At 45.8% G+C, this 16330-nt stretch overlaps 1 protein-coding gene across 2 annotated transcripts in view; it reads right to left on the bottom strand.

The window, feature by feature from the left end:
• Positions 1-16330, bottom strand: part of SLC6A11 (solute carrier family 6 member 11) — a 126269-nt gene that overhangs the window by 95895 nt on the left and 14044 nt on the right. For both annotated transcript variants that reach the window (XM_016121381.2, XM_016121380.2), the window contains exon 5: positions 3381-3513. In XM_016121381.2, the coding sequence (XP_015976867.1) occupies positions 3381-3513 (133 nt within the window). The remainder of the gene's footprint in view (positions 1-3380; positions 3514-16330) is intronic.

Raw genomic sequence — 16330 nt, 5'->3', positions numbered from 1 at the left:
ACCCCTGGTCTCCCAAAACTGTCAGATTTTTCCAATAGAACATCATCAGTTATAAATAGCTATGGTACTGGGCCACCAGGCCCTAGTTCCTGACCTGACACTTGACATTTACTTGCTTTGTAACCTCAGACAAGTCCCTTCCCCTCTCTGAGCCTCGGTTTCCTCATTCATATGGATAGAGGGTGGTCTAAATGATCTCTATGAAATCTCTCAGTGCCAGCAAACCACATCTCACTCTGGATGCTAACCCTGATTTGGGGCATGGAACATGGAAAGAGCCCTTGAACCAGCCTTCAGGAAAATGCTGACTTGGCTCATCTGATTTCAGCGTTTCCCTTAAAAGCGCATTTAGATCCAGCTGCGACCAACAACCATTGAGCACCTACTATATGCTAAGCTATCTCATTAACTGCCTCTTCAGAACCAGCCCATAAGAAAACTGTCATTGTCTTCATGTCATAGATGACAGTCACAAGAGTATATTCATCCAGAGCATGGGCTATGTGGTCACCAAGATCTGGGGTTAATCCTGGCCCTCTATTTCCTACCTGTGGGTCCTTGAGCAAGTTGCATGATCCCTCTAAGCCTCAGTTTCTCATCTGTTAAATGGAGATAATGCTAGACCCCTCTCATGGGGCTGTTTCAAGTTCTGACTAGAATGGGTATGTGAAGTACTCAGTCACTATTACCCATTACTTCTTATAAAGTACTATTACTACCACTATCATTACCATTTCTACTAGAGATGAGAAAAAGTAGGCTCAGAGAGGGTGCACGCAAGGACATCACTCAAAACACCACAATGTTCTATTTTAATCAAGTCCACGGACAGGCAAGGTGGGTCAGTATTGAAATACAAAGTTACCATGTAACTATGGCCAAGCTACTCAACCTTTCACTCTCAGGGTCTTCACCTATGAAACAGCAGCAATATCTCTCCATTTTGTGAGATTCTATGTGCTAATGTAAATGAAAAGCCACTGGCAGAGTGTGGAGAAAGCAGAAGGCTGTGGAAGAATGGTCCCTCCCTTCCCATATGCCTTTTCTGAAATCTCCAAGAACGTAGCCTGCTGGTCCTTCCTTGAAACCCTTTTCCTGCATTAGAATTCTCTGAAAAAAAAATTCTCTAACATACAGGTTCAGTGGCCCAGCCAATGGCAAATGGTCCCAATGTGGGACTGAGCATTCTCTTGAGGGCTGAGTGGAACCGAATTTTACAATGGCCCATGTCTTGAACCTGAGAGCTCAAGCTCACAAATGCACATGGACAACCCACACATGTGCATGCACCGAAACCTCGTCCGAGCAGCCCTGACTACAACCGCACACACCAACACCCAGCCAAGCCCCACTGGCCTCCACAGCAACTCCCAAGGATGCGGTAATCATTGCAGAATCGATATTAATACCAACCTTGACACCTCTTCCCTTCTCTTTATGGTTCATAGTGTACTTTCACTGTTAGCTGGGCAAGGTAAAGGTTGTGTTTTATTCATCTTTAGATACGTGCTGAATACTGCGAGGTACAGAGTAGATATTCAGAAACTATTTCTTAAATGAATACATTTTATCTTTATAACAAGATTTTCAAAAGTCACCATTACTCAGCACCTACTACTAGTTACACCCCGATAGGCACGGAACATGCATCCTTGCATTTATTTCCTCCTCACTACCACTCCACGAGGCAAGCTCGGTGACCAATCCCTGTTTTGCAGTAGGGGAAATAAGGTCAGAGAAGTTAAGTGATGTGCCCGAGAAGTCACAGCTAGCAAGTGACAGACCTTAGATGTGAAGATTCCAGACTCTGGTCCTTAACCCCTCCAGTCATTTTCCTCTTATGTAGCCAGAAGAGGCAGCGAGGAGGGGAGAGGAGCAATACGTATGCAGTCTGAAGAAGCAGATGAAGAATGAAATGATTTTTATATTTGGAAAACCAGAAAAATCCTATTGTCTTTATGACACAAACTAGAGAAAACAAAGATCAGCATGATCATCTTGGCTGAAGAGACATTTATGATCTCTCAGGCACGTTTATGATCACTTTCTAGTATATCCTCCGCTTTCTTATAAACCACAGCACATCTCCTCTGTGCTCTCCTATTTTCCCTCCTTTAGGTATCCCTCCTCCAACATTCTAGTAGTTTCTTCTTGATCCCACCTACCACTGTGGGACCTGAGGGGACCATTTTTTTTTTGTAAAAGGGCCTAGAGTTGTTAAGTTACTGTTTTCTTGGAGGTTTTGTTTCCAGCCCCTGTCCCAGACAGTAGCTTACAAGAAAGTTTATGACAACTGCCCCCCAGAAGCAGGTAGGCAAGGAGTGATATAGTCAGGGTGACCCAGATATAAGAAAAATTTCATCTTCCTCTTTTCCACAAGAAAAACTGAGTGGTATAAATGAGAAAATTAATAGCATTGACATTCAGCCACAGGATCAGGGACCACAGAGAATAGTGGGGACTGTGACCAACCAAGCACCCTTAGAGAGGGTGCTGCCGAGCTCGGCCATATTCTGCCATGTAGGTATGCGAGTCCAGTGTTGACAAATCTTTCACCTTTCTACCGGATGCCAGAATCCTGTTTCTTTTTTCCATGTGAAATTTCTTACTTTCTAAATGTTGGCAACTAATTCTTTCCCTTTTCTTTAAAAATAAAACACGAGTGGATTAGATGTGACCATGAGCTGCACATTTATAATCTCTGTTGAATCTGTGGCACAAATAGCTGTGCCTGCCAGATGTCGCTGTGCTTTCCTACATTTCCCAGCCTCCTTTGCAGTTAGGTGAGGCCATGCCATGCAGCCATGAGTGGAGGAGCCACGGTAACTCCCATTTCTCTTCCCCGACATGACGCCAACCCTGGAGGTCATGTAGTGCAGATGGCACAGCAAGGCAACAAGATGGATGTGTTGTGCCTTCCCTCCACAGACTCCAGGCAAGTGAAATCTTAGGGTCTGTCAGTAGAAGCAGCCAGCGTTACCTGCCCTAGCACTCACCTAGAATGCATGTCTAAATTACAAAAACCTACATGGTAGTAGTTTAACACTTCCTGGTCTCTAAAGCACTTTATTCCACCTTTCTTTGTGTGACTCTCAACTCAGTAAGAAGACAAGATAAAGCTTTGTTATTTCACAGATGAGCAAACTAAGGCTCAGAAGGTGGAAGTCACCCTGACCTGTGTAGCAAATAAGTGGTGGACTGGAATTCTAGCTCTGGGCCCCTGAGTGGACTCCCTGTCCAGTGTTCCTCCTAACTCCCAACTTAAGAGTTAGCCTTTATAACACAAACACCCTGGCACTCTGAGTCACCTGTGAGCTTGTCCAAGGACAACTCGTGCTCTGCCCTGTGCATGGCTGGTTGCTTGAAGATGTTCCCCTTACCTTTCCTGTGGACTTGGTCCCCTTCCAGATACAGAAGTAGCAGATGGTCCAGGCTGCCAGGAGACACAAAGCCAGCTCCCACCGGAGGTTCCCGATGTGCTCAATCCCATCTGAGATGGCCAGGACCCGGCGCCTACAGAAGGGAGAGCCGAGAGTCACAGGGGCTGGAGATGGCCCACCTCAACTGAACCTTGAACAAAGCTAGTGCTGCAATGGAGTAGGGACCCCCCCGCTCACTCATTCACCCACCCTTCTCCCCATTCATTCAGCATCTTCTCTGAGCCAAAACCAGGGCTGGGCATAGGAGCCTCAGAAAGGAATAAGAACCAGCCCCCTGCCTTCATGGAGTCATTCCATGGGGAAAAATAGGGCCCTGTCAGCATATGGTTTATGGCGTGGTATGGTAAGGGCTATGATGGAAAAAGCACAAGGCCTTTGGGAAGACCAAGAAACCCCTAGCTTTGGGAGAGGTCCTGGGATACTGAAGGATTATCCATAAACACTCCTGGTACCTCCCTTAGGCCTGCCGAACTCAAGAGTAGCCACTGGACTTGCTTTAGCCAATGGTACCTTTGTCACTTCAGACAGAAGCGTTCAGAGCCAGGTGGCGTGGTACACCATGTCCCCTTTTTTCTACTATTGATTGCTGTCATGACAGAGGCATGTGTCGAGATGGCACCTCTAGAATCTTGAGATCCTAGGTGACTACATAAGCCCTCCTGCCACCCTGTGTCAGAGATGGAGAGCAGGAAATAAACTTTGTTGCTTCAAGCTACTGAGATCTTTGGGGGTGTTTGTTACTGCAGCATAAACCAACCTATCCTAACTACTACAGTGGGCCAGGAAAATCTTCCTGGAAGAAGTGATAGTTAAATCAAACTGTGAAAGATGATGGAATTCAGCCAGGAGAGGGAGGGATTAAGATTGTTTTAGATCTAGGGAATAGCATGAGCAAAGGCCAGGATACTTGTGGAAAGCTGGAGCATAGGTATCAGAAGGGAAAGGCAGGAAAGGTAAACAGAGGCATCATTGAGAGTCTAGAGTAGCATGCTAAGGGGTAGAGGTGTCACAGAGGGCCCTGGCCGCAGGAGAGAGAAGACCCCTGGGTGCACCAAGCCAATGCCTCCAGCCACAGCCTTCCCTCAGAACCCATTAATTCTTCAGAGTTGACACAGGCCTGGCTCCCAGAGCCCATGCCTGGGGTTTGTGTTTCTTTAAAGTCAAACTTGCCACGCTCCATATTGTGCAGAACCATGGCACCAACACAAACCTACTCCAAACTTGCTCCACAGACCCCATCCACGCTGCCAAACCACCCCCACCAGACCACGCCAGTCTCCTCAGCACTCTGGGAACATCCTTTGAGAAAGCAGCTCCCATCCCACCAAGCATGAAAGCCTCCCTCAGTGTCTGTCTCCCTGGGAATCTGCTTGGGGCCTGATTCTGCATTAATTACTCAATGACACCAATTAGCACTGGCCTGCAGGCTCCCTCTAGCCCCAAGTCCCACGGGAGAAATCAGGCAGGCCCCCAAACAAAATCAGCCTCTGTGCAGCCATGGATTTACTCAAAAGGAAACCAGCTCTCTGACCTATCAGAGGGGGAATATGCACTTAAATATGCATTTATTGAGCACCTACTTGTGTCGGGCACTATATTAAAAATACTGCGGTACTTAGGATAAGAAAGTATGCATGGTATGGCTCTTGTATATGACTAAAATAAGTTGGACAAAAAAAGAAGTCCAAGTTATTTGAGACAGTCACATAGTTATAACAATCACTTTGCTTCTTATAATCTTAGCAGTCTCTGGCTTTAATTCATTTTAAAACTACAGGCCTTATTAAATTAAACTCTAAAGAGTACCTGTTATTATAATAGAGCATGGTCCTTGTGGGGGAGTTGCCAAGAAAAAAAAAGAAAAAAAACCCACAAAAATTTCTGTGCCCCATCCCAGACCCACTAAGGTCCAAATCTTTGCAGAATGGCCCCTGGAAAGCCGTATGTTGCCAAGTTTCTCCAAGGACTGCTCAAGCATGGTAAGGGTTGAGCACCACAGAAGTAGTTTCCCAGCAATGAATGACCTACCAAGTCCACCTGAATAGTTTTCAACCTTTATTTGTGGGGGTTTGGGGAGAGGACTTGTGGAAGGAGTCAGGGATCCTTTAAGTAGCTACCAAAGGGATGGGCTTTCTCCCCAGAGAGACAAACGTACTGATGCACTCACTCACTCACAGCATTGAGGAGGAACTTTAGGGTGTTCATCGACCCCCTTGTCTCCAGATTAAGAGCCTTGAAGATGGCACATAGCCGCCATCTTACAAACTGCCCCCAAAGAGCCCCGAAAGCCCATCAGCTGGTGAATGAGAAGGGACGACCCGGAGCAGAAAAGAAAGTGGGCCGCTGCAGGTGGGAATGCCCTGGGTGTGCTGTGTCCCAGTCCATTCCGGTCTCTGAATTTTTCACTAAAAAAACACTTACACAAGGCCTTCACACGCATGCCTTCTTGCTGATGTAGTTGTTTTCTGAACTGAGACTCTGAAAGTTGGAAATGACACAGGGGCAGAGGGAGAAAGAAGGGGACAGACCAGCCAGGAGTGAGTTGGCTCAGGTTCCCTCTCTTCCATATTTTGGATGCTGCAAACTTTTGAGTCATGCAGCCTGCCTCAGCACCCTCTCGCTTAATTGAACAATCTAATAACCAGAATGAGAAGCGGATTACTAAAAGCTACAGCAGGATGAATTGCTCTTTTGTTCTACCAGACACTATTTGAAAACATCTTCAAACTATTTTCTTTAGGTTTTGCTAGTGCTGACTCTAACTAGCCATGGACCTTGGACTTTTAAAGAAAGGGGGCCCAAGGGCCAGGTTCTCGCCTGCAGGGCTGTGAGGTTGTTTTGAAATCCACAAGGGCAGCCTTTGAGAGCATGGGGGCTGGGCACTCAGCTTGGACTTGGAGAAGGCACAACTCTTCCTGGGAAAGAGCTTTCTTAATGACCAGCCCCCATAAAGCGCTGGGACAGAGGAAAGGTCTGAATAAGGAAGAGTTTGCTGCCAACACCCTGGCAAAAATAGGACCCAGGACCAGACCTCCCAACACCGTTCAGGAGTGGGAAATGTTGAAGACCAGATAGGGCCCTTTGGAGGGATTCATTTACTCCAGTAATATTATGCACCTACTGTGAGCCAGGCACAAAAGCAGATTCTTCAAGAAACATCTTTTTCAGGCCATAAGAGTAGAATATATCTGGAGAATTCCACCCAGAGTCTGAAATTTCAGAGCTTGAAGGTATAATTCCTATGCTTCTCCCGCCCTTGGCACATACAGAGATGGGATGGGCTCAAATTCCAGCTCTGCTCCTTCCCAGCTACGTGACCTTGAGTAGGGAACATCACCTCTTTGAGTCTCAGCTTCCTCATTTGTAAAATGGGAGTGATGATACACCCCTTCTAGAGGTTTTCGATAATAAACTCATCTAACCCTCTCGACAATCCTTCAGGTAGGTACGATTATCATCATCATTTCAAGGATGGCAAAGTCGAGGTGCAGAGAGGTTAATAACTTGCCCAAAGTCAGACCACAAGAAAGTGACAGAGCTGGGAACTGAGCCCAGCGATCCTGGTTCTAGAGTCTACACTTTCAGCAGTAATGCTAGCTCCTAGAGTCCCTCATAACACTAAAACCACTGCCTTCCTCTCTTCTTCATAAACTAGAGATGTGGTACGTGCACACCTCGAAGCTACCTTACACGTCTTTGTGTGCTAAATAAAAGTAGTGTACAGTATGTGCTCTTTGTGCATTTATTAATTTACACAAGTAGTACTTATTAAAGTGTCTTCATGTGCCAGGTACTATATTACACCCAGGAGTCCCTAAAGAGCATGTGGTCTAATGAGCCAGGCAAATGAGTAAAAAGAGAAGGGTATGGAGAAGGTCATGACAGAGAAAAGCAGGGGATCTTCCCTGAGAATCTGGTTAGCATCAGGATGTAGCAGTGGAGGTGGGTCCTGAAGGGTAGGAGGAGTTAGCAAAGAAGAAAGAGGGAATTTAGGGGCAGACGGCCACAGAGAGCAGGGGCTGGAATGAAGGCTCAGTGAGGAGAGGGCCCAGCACAGCGTGTCAGGTCAGTGCAGCAGAAACCAGGGTGAGAGGTGGGGTTGAGGACACAGCTGGAGTAGTAAGCAAGGACCCGATTGTGAACCTTGCCGAGGAGCTGGGGCTTCAACCTGAGGGTGACGAAAGCCTACGAGAACCTTGAACAAGTGCAAGACCCCATCAGATGCATGCTTTAGAACAATCTGGCTGCAGTAGGAAGAACAGATGGTAAGTGTGGAATGGAGTAGGGTGCCCAGTGAAGAGAACTATCTTAAATTGGACAATAAATGGGGATGGTTTGGACTAAGGTAGGGGAATGGCCCTGGATGGGGGCAGGGGCGGGGCTGTTGAGAGCAGCAGAGGCATAAGGTGACCGCCTAGGGGTGGCAGGTAATAGTGAAGAGGGAGGTGTAGGCTGACACCCATGTTAGTACCTGGATGGATGGCAGGTCAACAGCTAAGAAGGAGTGAACTGTTCAGTGGGTTAGAGGAGGAGGTGAATAATCAATCTTTTAGACAAGATGATTTTGAGGTGCTTGTGGAACACTCAGGAAGCCACAATGCCCCCAAAGCAACTGTGTCTCTGGATGCAAAGCTCCAAAAGGAGATGCAGGGTGGAGATTCAGACTGGAACCCCTGGCCATCAGGATGTCCTGAGAGAACATGCGGCTGCCTGGCGAGAGCTGCAGAAGGGGAGGGAGCGGGCCTGCAGCACAGCACCCAGAACCCCAACATCTACAGAGCAGAGAGAGGAAGGGAGGAGCCCTTAAAGGAGGAGAGGAAGGGTGAGCAGAAAGGCAGGGGAGTGACGGAAGAACGTGGTGTCCCCTAATGCAGGGTGGCGTGGAGGGCGCTCCAGGAAGGGAAGCAGCGCATCTGCCAAGTGCTGCAGAGCAGCCTGGGGAGAGTGGCTGTGGGATTTTGTACCAGGAGGGGTGGGTGAGGCAAGGAGAGCTGCTGCCCTAGTGGAGCAGACTTCAAATGATGTAGGTGGGGGATGGTAAGTGAGCCCCTCGTGAAGTGGCTCTTTTGGGAAGTTTGGTTCTGACGGAGGCAGTGAGAGCTAAAGGAGCCACAGGGCACAAGAGCTATTTTACCTACATTTGTTTTGTTTCCAGGGTGGCAGGACTAGGATAGTTAATGGGAAAGACCCAAGAGGGAGGGAAAAGTTTCAATTACTGGAGGGAATGGGGGACAAGAGAAGAGAGAAGGGGGTAGAAGTTGCTGAGATGGTGGCAGGGGAAGAATCCATAGGTGGAGGCATCATTCTTATAGCCACAGGAAGGAAAGAGTTGGGACAACCACGGGGTGATATTAAAGGCAAACTGTCCTTATTAAGAGACTCTTAGAGGAAGGAACAAGGAGCTGGCATTGGAGGGGACTATGGCAGGTGCCATTTGGGAGCCCTCTCATCTCACTGCATTCATTTCTTATAGAGAAGGCATTATTGCACTGAGGCCCAGATAGGTAAAGCAACCTGTCCGGAATAGGGCCTTGGAACCAGGTTTTTCTGATGCTCACAGCACCCACTGACTCACCAAAAACTGACCCCGGAGACAGGATGCATGCTGCTCAAGCCTTCTCCTATGTCCCTCTTGGTCTGAGGGAAGTGGCTGGAACCCAAATCCATTCCTCATGTATCACCCTCACTTCCCTGTCTCTGTCTCTCACACATAGAGGGTCTGAGTCTAGAGGGGAGGAAACAGCCTTACACCTGGACCTTCCAGAGCCAGGGGTGGTCTGACCAGAAGAAGCCGAGATAGAGCACCCCTTTCTCTGCAGCTACCGCAGAGAGCCTGGAAGAGGCCACATAGGAAAAGCTCCCAGTCTGGCCCGGGGAGCCTTCATCTTAATGTCCAGCACGGAGCCGGCAAACATATCACCTTTCTTTAACCTGCCACAGAGTAAAGTGTTGCCAGGAACGCAGAGACCACCCTACAAGTTGGCACTGAGGAGCTGGGCTATAAATAGCCTTGCTTGGTCCTCCTTTCTAGTCTCCCAAAGCAACAAACAAACAAAAAGGAGACCATCACCAAAACAAATGTGCCTTCCTGCCCCTTCCAGAATCTTTCTGCCTTCAGGGTTCTGCTCACTTCTCTGAGAAGAAAGAAGAGTAGGCCCCCAACTCACCCTGCATATGGGGTCTGCTCCTGCAGTGCCCACAGCAGAAGCCCTAAACCTGGCTGAGACTCAAGGCAAGAAATTGAGACCTCTGCATCATTCATTCAGCAGATAGTTACAAGGTGCTAACTCCATGCTGAGTACCCTAAAGACTAGAGCTACAGTGATGGATAAAGCAGGTATGCTCTGCCCTCAGGGAGCTTACTATCTAAGAGTATAAAGATGATAACAAGGACAGTCATAACTTGCATTTCCTTCAGTTCCTTCATGCTTATTCGTGATGTGAGTGCAACAATTATTTTCACTTTGCAGATCAGAAAACTGTGACTCAGGGAAGTAACATGACCAGGAGGGCAGAGGCAGAACCTGAGCCACACCTGTTGTACTTCAGAGGCAGAGCTTGGGCCCACTGCCCTGTCTTGGGGAAGGAGAACCAGGTACATGTTATTCAGGGACTATCACTAGGGACCTTAGTTGACTTGAGGGGTCTGGAGCTACAGCTCCAATTACTTCTGTTACTGCAGATATCCTCTCCCTAGGCCACACAGAAGTCCCTACCAGTCCTCAAACACACCCTGTACTTCTCTACTTTCCAGGATTCATTCCTGTTGTTCTCTCCTTCTTAACTCTCCCAAGCTATCAAAATCCTACCTGTCCTTCGAGCACCAGCTCAAATAATGCAAAGCCTCACAAAGGTTTCCTGGATCCCTACCCATATCCTTAAGGCCAGTCCCTACTTCCATCTGAAGGTTAACTGAGGATCCACTGGGCACCAGGCACTAGGTCGGGGGTCAGCAAACTTCTTCTGTAAAGGGCCAGAGAGTAAATATTTTAGGCTTTGCAAAGCCTATGGTCTCTGTCCTAACTATTCAACTTTATTCTTCCAGTGTGAAAGCCTCCATAGACAATTTGTAAATGAATGAATGTGGCTGTCTTCCAATAAATCTTTATTTACAAAAACAGGCAGCAGATGGGATTTGGCCAGTTGTCTCCTGATCCATGTCCTAGGCTAAAGCTTCTCAAAAAAGACTAAGCCTTTAAGACACCCTGAGTTCCCAGGTCACACTGTGACCTCATTTGAGAAAATGCTGCACATGGTAACCTTCCTTAGAGAGTCTCAATGCTTGTTAGAATAGTAAAGTCTCTGAGAAGTCCTGCAATAAAGACATCTCTAAAACTTTGTATAACCTTATGTTTCACCATTAAATTTACTTAAAAGTATTCCCCATTAAAGCACAAATTAAAATCACAATGATATTGCTTTACAGCAAATAGGATGGCTATAATAAAAAAGAGACAATAATAAATGTCTTCAAGGATATGGAGAAATGGAATGCTCATATGCTGCTGGAAGGAATGTAAAACAGTTTAGCCACTTTGAAAAAAGAGTTTGGCAGTTTCTTAAAAAGTCAATCATAAGACACAGCAATTTCACTCCTAGGTTATTCAGAAAAGCTAAAAACTAAAAACCACCCTAATGTCCACCAAAGATAGACCAAAAATAGACAAACAAAATGTGGTCTATCTATACAATGGAATATTATTTACCCATGAAAAGGAATGAAGTAGTGATACATGCTATAACATTGGTGAATCTTGAAAATATTATGCTAAGTAAAAGAAGATGGTGACAAAGGACCACCTATTGCATGATTCCACTTACATGCAATGTCCAGAAAAGACAAATCCACAGAGACAGGAAGTAGATGACTGGTTGCCTAGAAGTAGGAGTGGAGATTAACTGCAAATATGCATAAGAGATCTGATTATGATGATGGAAATATTCTAAGCCTATACTGTAGTGATAGTTTCACACCTGCCAGATTTACTCACAATCATTGACTTGTGCAACTATAAGGGGAACAGTTTATGGTATGTAAATTATACCTCAAAGTTACTAAAAAGTTGTTAAGCAAAAAGTGCCCTTTCCTAAAATGATGCAGAACACACACTTGGAAGAGAGCACCAGGCACTCCTGTGCATGTTATGTGATTCCACTGCCATTGTTCTGAGGAAATTGAGGCTCCAAGTAATATGTACCCTGCCTTATCACAAACTGGTAAGTCACAGAATCTGGCCTTGCATCCCAGTCTCCTGACCCCAAGTTCAATGCCTGTTCCAGCCCTCCATGGCCAGAGGGTGAGACTGGGAAGAAGGAGTCAGTGAGAGAAGGAGGGAGGGTATGTCTAGAAGTGGGGACTGTTAGAGCTTCGGAACACAGAGAAAGGTCCTTAAACTTGTGCCTTGTGGAAAGATGTGAACAGAGTCCTGCACATCAGGAGACAATGTGCAGAAGGGGCAGGGTAAGGAACAGGCTGCCATTGCTTTGAAGACTCCAGCACAGGTTCATAATGCAACCCATTCTCATGTATGGAACGCTGATTCCCCACAACAGAAAGGGCCTCACTGCCCCATGGCTGGGGTCCCAGGGGATTCCTGACCCTTTCTCCCCCATAACAGGATTCAGCACAGCCCAAAAGTGCTGCCCAAGCCTGCCTAGTTCCATGGGCTCTCAAGGTGCAGAAGCTCTGCATTATGTGCCACCATAAGCTCCAATAAGGTCTGACCACCTTTGCTCCCCTTGGCCTTCCTGAGATGTCCTGGTTAAGGCTGGCAAAGAGGCACTGTCTCCCACAGAGGGACAGCGAGAGGGGAAGGCATGCATGCCATCAGGAAAAACCCTAGGTGAGGAGGTCCCGAGCGAGGAGTGGGGGGTCTACTGTCAGCTCTGATGTATCCCAGCAGGAGACCTCCATTCTTTGACTGTCTCCTCATCTATCAGCTATGGGGTGGGAGAGGGTAGGACGATCTGAGAATGAGAGCGATGCAGGAGTGAGAGGAGCTAACACTGACCTATTATTTCCCAACTATTACCATCACTGATTATACCTTGAAGGGTGGGAGAGGTACACCCACTTCACCCATAAGGAAACAGAGGCTGAGAATCACATGCAGGATCCCCACTAGTAAATGGGACAATCAGGCCCCACTAGCTCTGGGTGTCTTCCCCATCCTTGATGTCTTCAGGGAGAACGTGGAACAGAGGTAGGTGAGACTGTGAAAGTGTAAAAGTGTAAGACTGTGAGAGTGTATGAGTGTGTGTGTGTGCGTGTGTGTGTGTGTAAATCTGGAGTCTTATATACATTCTCATGATTATATTTTAAAAAATCTAGAATCGAGATAATGCACCAAAATTTGGAAACAGCCCTTTCTGAGTTATTCTGTGCATGAGCCTGAATTCGAGTCACTCATTAAACTCCTCCTGCCACCAGCCGCAGGACCATCTGCTACACACCGAGAGGCCAGCATCATTTTACGCATGTCAACCCAGCAGATCAGAGTCTGCAGGTCTCAACTCAAAACCTGGCTCAGCTGGAAAACACAGTATTCTTTTAAAAGCAAGGTTCAAGTCGTTTCCTAAAGGAACCTCTTGAAATCCAGAGAAAACATACCCAACAGCTGTTTTGTTTTGTTTTTGCAGGGCACTGGAGTCTTGCCGTCATTCATTCCTCATTAGTTTCTCCCTACCTCCCTCCTACCGGTTGTACTTCCCCATCTACTGAAACACTTCTTTCCAGAGCATAGGTCCCGGGGCTGCAGAGAGGAGGGACGAACCAGTTGGATTCTGCCTGCGATAAAACAGATAGCTGATGGCATTTCAGAGACAGGCAGGAGGAGCGTGGAAGAGCAAAGGGACGCAGGTTGGGATCAGAGAGGACTGCCCTCAGCCCAGGTCTGGCTCCTGTTCACTTAGAACAAATCCCCCAGACCTCTCCATGCCCCAGAATCACATTGCTGCCACTTATTAGCTTTGGGTTTGTTACTTAAATCTCTCTGCAACCCACTTTCTTTGTCTGCGAAATGGGAGTAGGAGTAGTAATAGCAGCAGCAGCAGCAGCAGCAGCAGCAGCAGCAGCAGCAGCAAGTAGTAGTAGTAGTAATTGGGTTTAGTAAGTGCTGAAGAGCTGTGATCTATTATTATTCATTCTTGATCATTAAAGACATTTATATGTAAAATTAGCACCCCCCCCCACCAAACAAATAGTAAATATCTTATACTAAACAATGGTAAGCAACAATTTACTGAATGAGAAAAGTTTCATCTGAGGTTCCTTTCATGTCCTGATGGATATAATAAGAGAAGGAATGTCATGCTTGTTACTAAGTACCCACTGTGTACTCTGGCCCCAAGCATGACCCTCTAGGCTCTATACTTCATTTATCCACTCACCTAGGGGATAAATGATGTGAAATCACTGTCGGGATGTAGGAAGAATAGTATTAAATGTACAGAAAAATGCTGGCAGAAAGAGACTCTCAATTGCTAATAGTTACCTCTTGGGGATGGACCTACGGGGTGGGGAATAGATTGTAACGGACTGAATGTATCCCCCCAAAATTCATATGTTTAAATCCTACCAACATAACAGTATGAGGAGATGGGGACTTTGGGAAGTGCTTCGGTCATGAGGGTAGAGCCCTCATTAATGGGATTAGTGCCTTTGTAAAAGGGACCCCCGGAGCTCCTTTGCCCCTTCTACCACATGAGGATACTGTGAGAAGACAGCCAACTATGAACCAAGAAATAAACCCTTACCAGACCTGAATCTGTCAGCACCTTGATCTTGGATTTCTAACCTCCAGGACTGTGAGAAAAAAATGTTTGTTGTTTAAGCCATACAGTCTATGGTATTTTGTTAGATCAGCCCAAACAAACTAAAACACATATTTATAAATGATATATAATCGTCTCTCCTTATTCACAGAGGATATGTTCCAAGACTCTCAGTGGCTGCCTAACAACCATCGAACAGTACCAAACTCTACGTATGCTATGTTTTTTCTATACATACATACCTTACAAATTATGATAAAGTTTAACTTACAAATTAGGCACAGTAAGGGACTAACACCAATAATTAATAAAGTAGAGCAATTATAACAATACACTAATAAAAGTTACATAAATGTTTTCCCTTCTCTCTCAATACCTTACTGTACTGAACTCATCCTTCTTCCTGTGATGATGTGAGATGCTACAATGCCTAAGTGATGAGATGAGGTCAGTGATGTAGGCATTGTGAGAGTTACTTGAACACAAGCACTGCAATACCGAGACAATCTGATAATCGAGACAGCTACTAAGTGACTAATGAAGGGGAGCATATGCAATGTGGATATGTTAGGCAAAGGGATAATTCATATCCCAGGCAGGACAGAGCAGGACAGCACAAAATTTTATCATGCTATGCAGAACAGCATGCAATTAAAAAAAAAACTTATAAATTATTTCTGAAAATTTTTAGTTAATATTTTAAGACGGAGGTTGACCGTGGGTAGCTGAAACCTCAGAAAGCAAAATAGCAAATAAGGGGTAAATACTGAATAACCTGACGTGTAAACATAGCGAATAAGGGGGAAATACTGAATAACTTGACGTGTAAACATATCATATGTAAATAGCTGTTGCGTTGTGTCAACATTCACAATTTTTGCAATCAGTTAAATATTAAACAATTAAAATAAAAAGGATACAACACCCTGCTCAGGCAATAAAGTGCTGATTCGGATTTGCTTTGTAGCATCTCCTGAGAGCTGGGAAGGGGTGCCCAGGCCTGCGCCCCTCTCAGTGAGTCTCTAGTGTGGCAGAACCATGTATATCCTCCACTAGACCTCCACTCTGTTCTCAGTAAACAAGGCCCCAGTGCTTCTCTGGTAGGGAGGACTGAGCAGGAAGAAACCTCTCTCTGATAGGTGAGCTCTTCTGTCCATCAAGGCAGAACACATGCAGGAAGAGGCAGCCCCAAAGAGCAGGGCCTTCTGGAGAAACCAGGGGCTGCCTGGGAGCACTGGGAACCAAGAGGTTGGCTTTGAGCTCTGAGTATATGAGGGGGGCAATTACTCAGCTTCTCCAAGATTATGTTTGGATAATGGGAAAATGGAGATCTTCTGTCCATCTTGAAAGGCTAATTTAAAAATTAAATAATGTCAATAAAAATGATTTATAAAATAAATGATTAGTAATGTAAAACCCGTAAGGGCTGTAAATGGGATTTGTTGCTCAGATTATAATCAATGGCAGCTTTTTATTAATATCAAATCATCATGTTCCTGGTTTTAATACTTTTTAAATTCAAATAGTATAAAAAAGTATAAAGCAAAAAGTAAAACTCTCTCTACCTCCTTGCTTGTCTCCCAACCCCCCTCAGGTGATCACCCTGGTTAACAGTTTATGTACCCTTCCAGAAACATTCTATGGGAATAAGGCATATGCATGTATTTTCACATTCATGGTATTATATACGACATTCTACATCTTGCCTTTTCTACTTAATTTTATCTTAGAGATCTTTTCCATATCAACACATTTTCTGCCTCATTCCTTTTTAGCAGTTATTGCAGGAATAGACCACAATTCATCTAATGGATATCATGTTTAAGAACACATTACACACATCCTTTCTTTTCTAAACGATCACAAACAGTGCTGCTGTTCACATGCTGTACGTAACTAGTGTGGTCGTGCCTGCAGCACAGTTTCAGAAGTGGAATTTTGGGGGCAAACCATATGTGCAGCCCAAGTGCTGTGGGTTACTGATAAGTTGGCTTTTGCTAACTGTCTAAAAGCTGTGACAGTTCAGGCACATCTGGACGGAGCCTCCCACCTGCCCCCTCAGGAAAAGCCCACGAGGGTGTGTGCAGGTAGAAGACATCTTAGTGCAAGTAGACAGC

The sequence above is a fragment of the Rousettus aegyptiacus genome, unplaced genomic scaffold (genome assembly GCF_014176215.1).
Source record: "Rousettus aegyptiacus isolate mRouAeg1 unplaced genomic scaffold, mRouAeg1.p scaffold_m13_p_4, whole genome shotgun sequence".
NCBI classification, from domain to species: Eukaryota; Metazoa; Chordata; class Mammalia; order Chiroptera; family Pteropodidae; genus Rousettus; species Rousettus aegyptiacus.
Note: the sequence above shows the minus strand (reverse complement) of the source record. Positions and strands in the feature narration are given on the sequence as shown.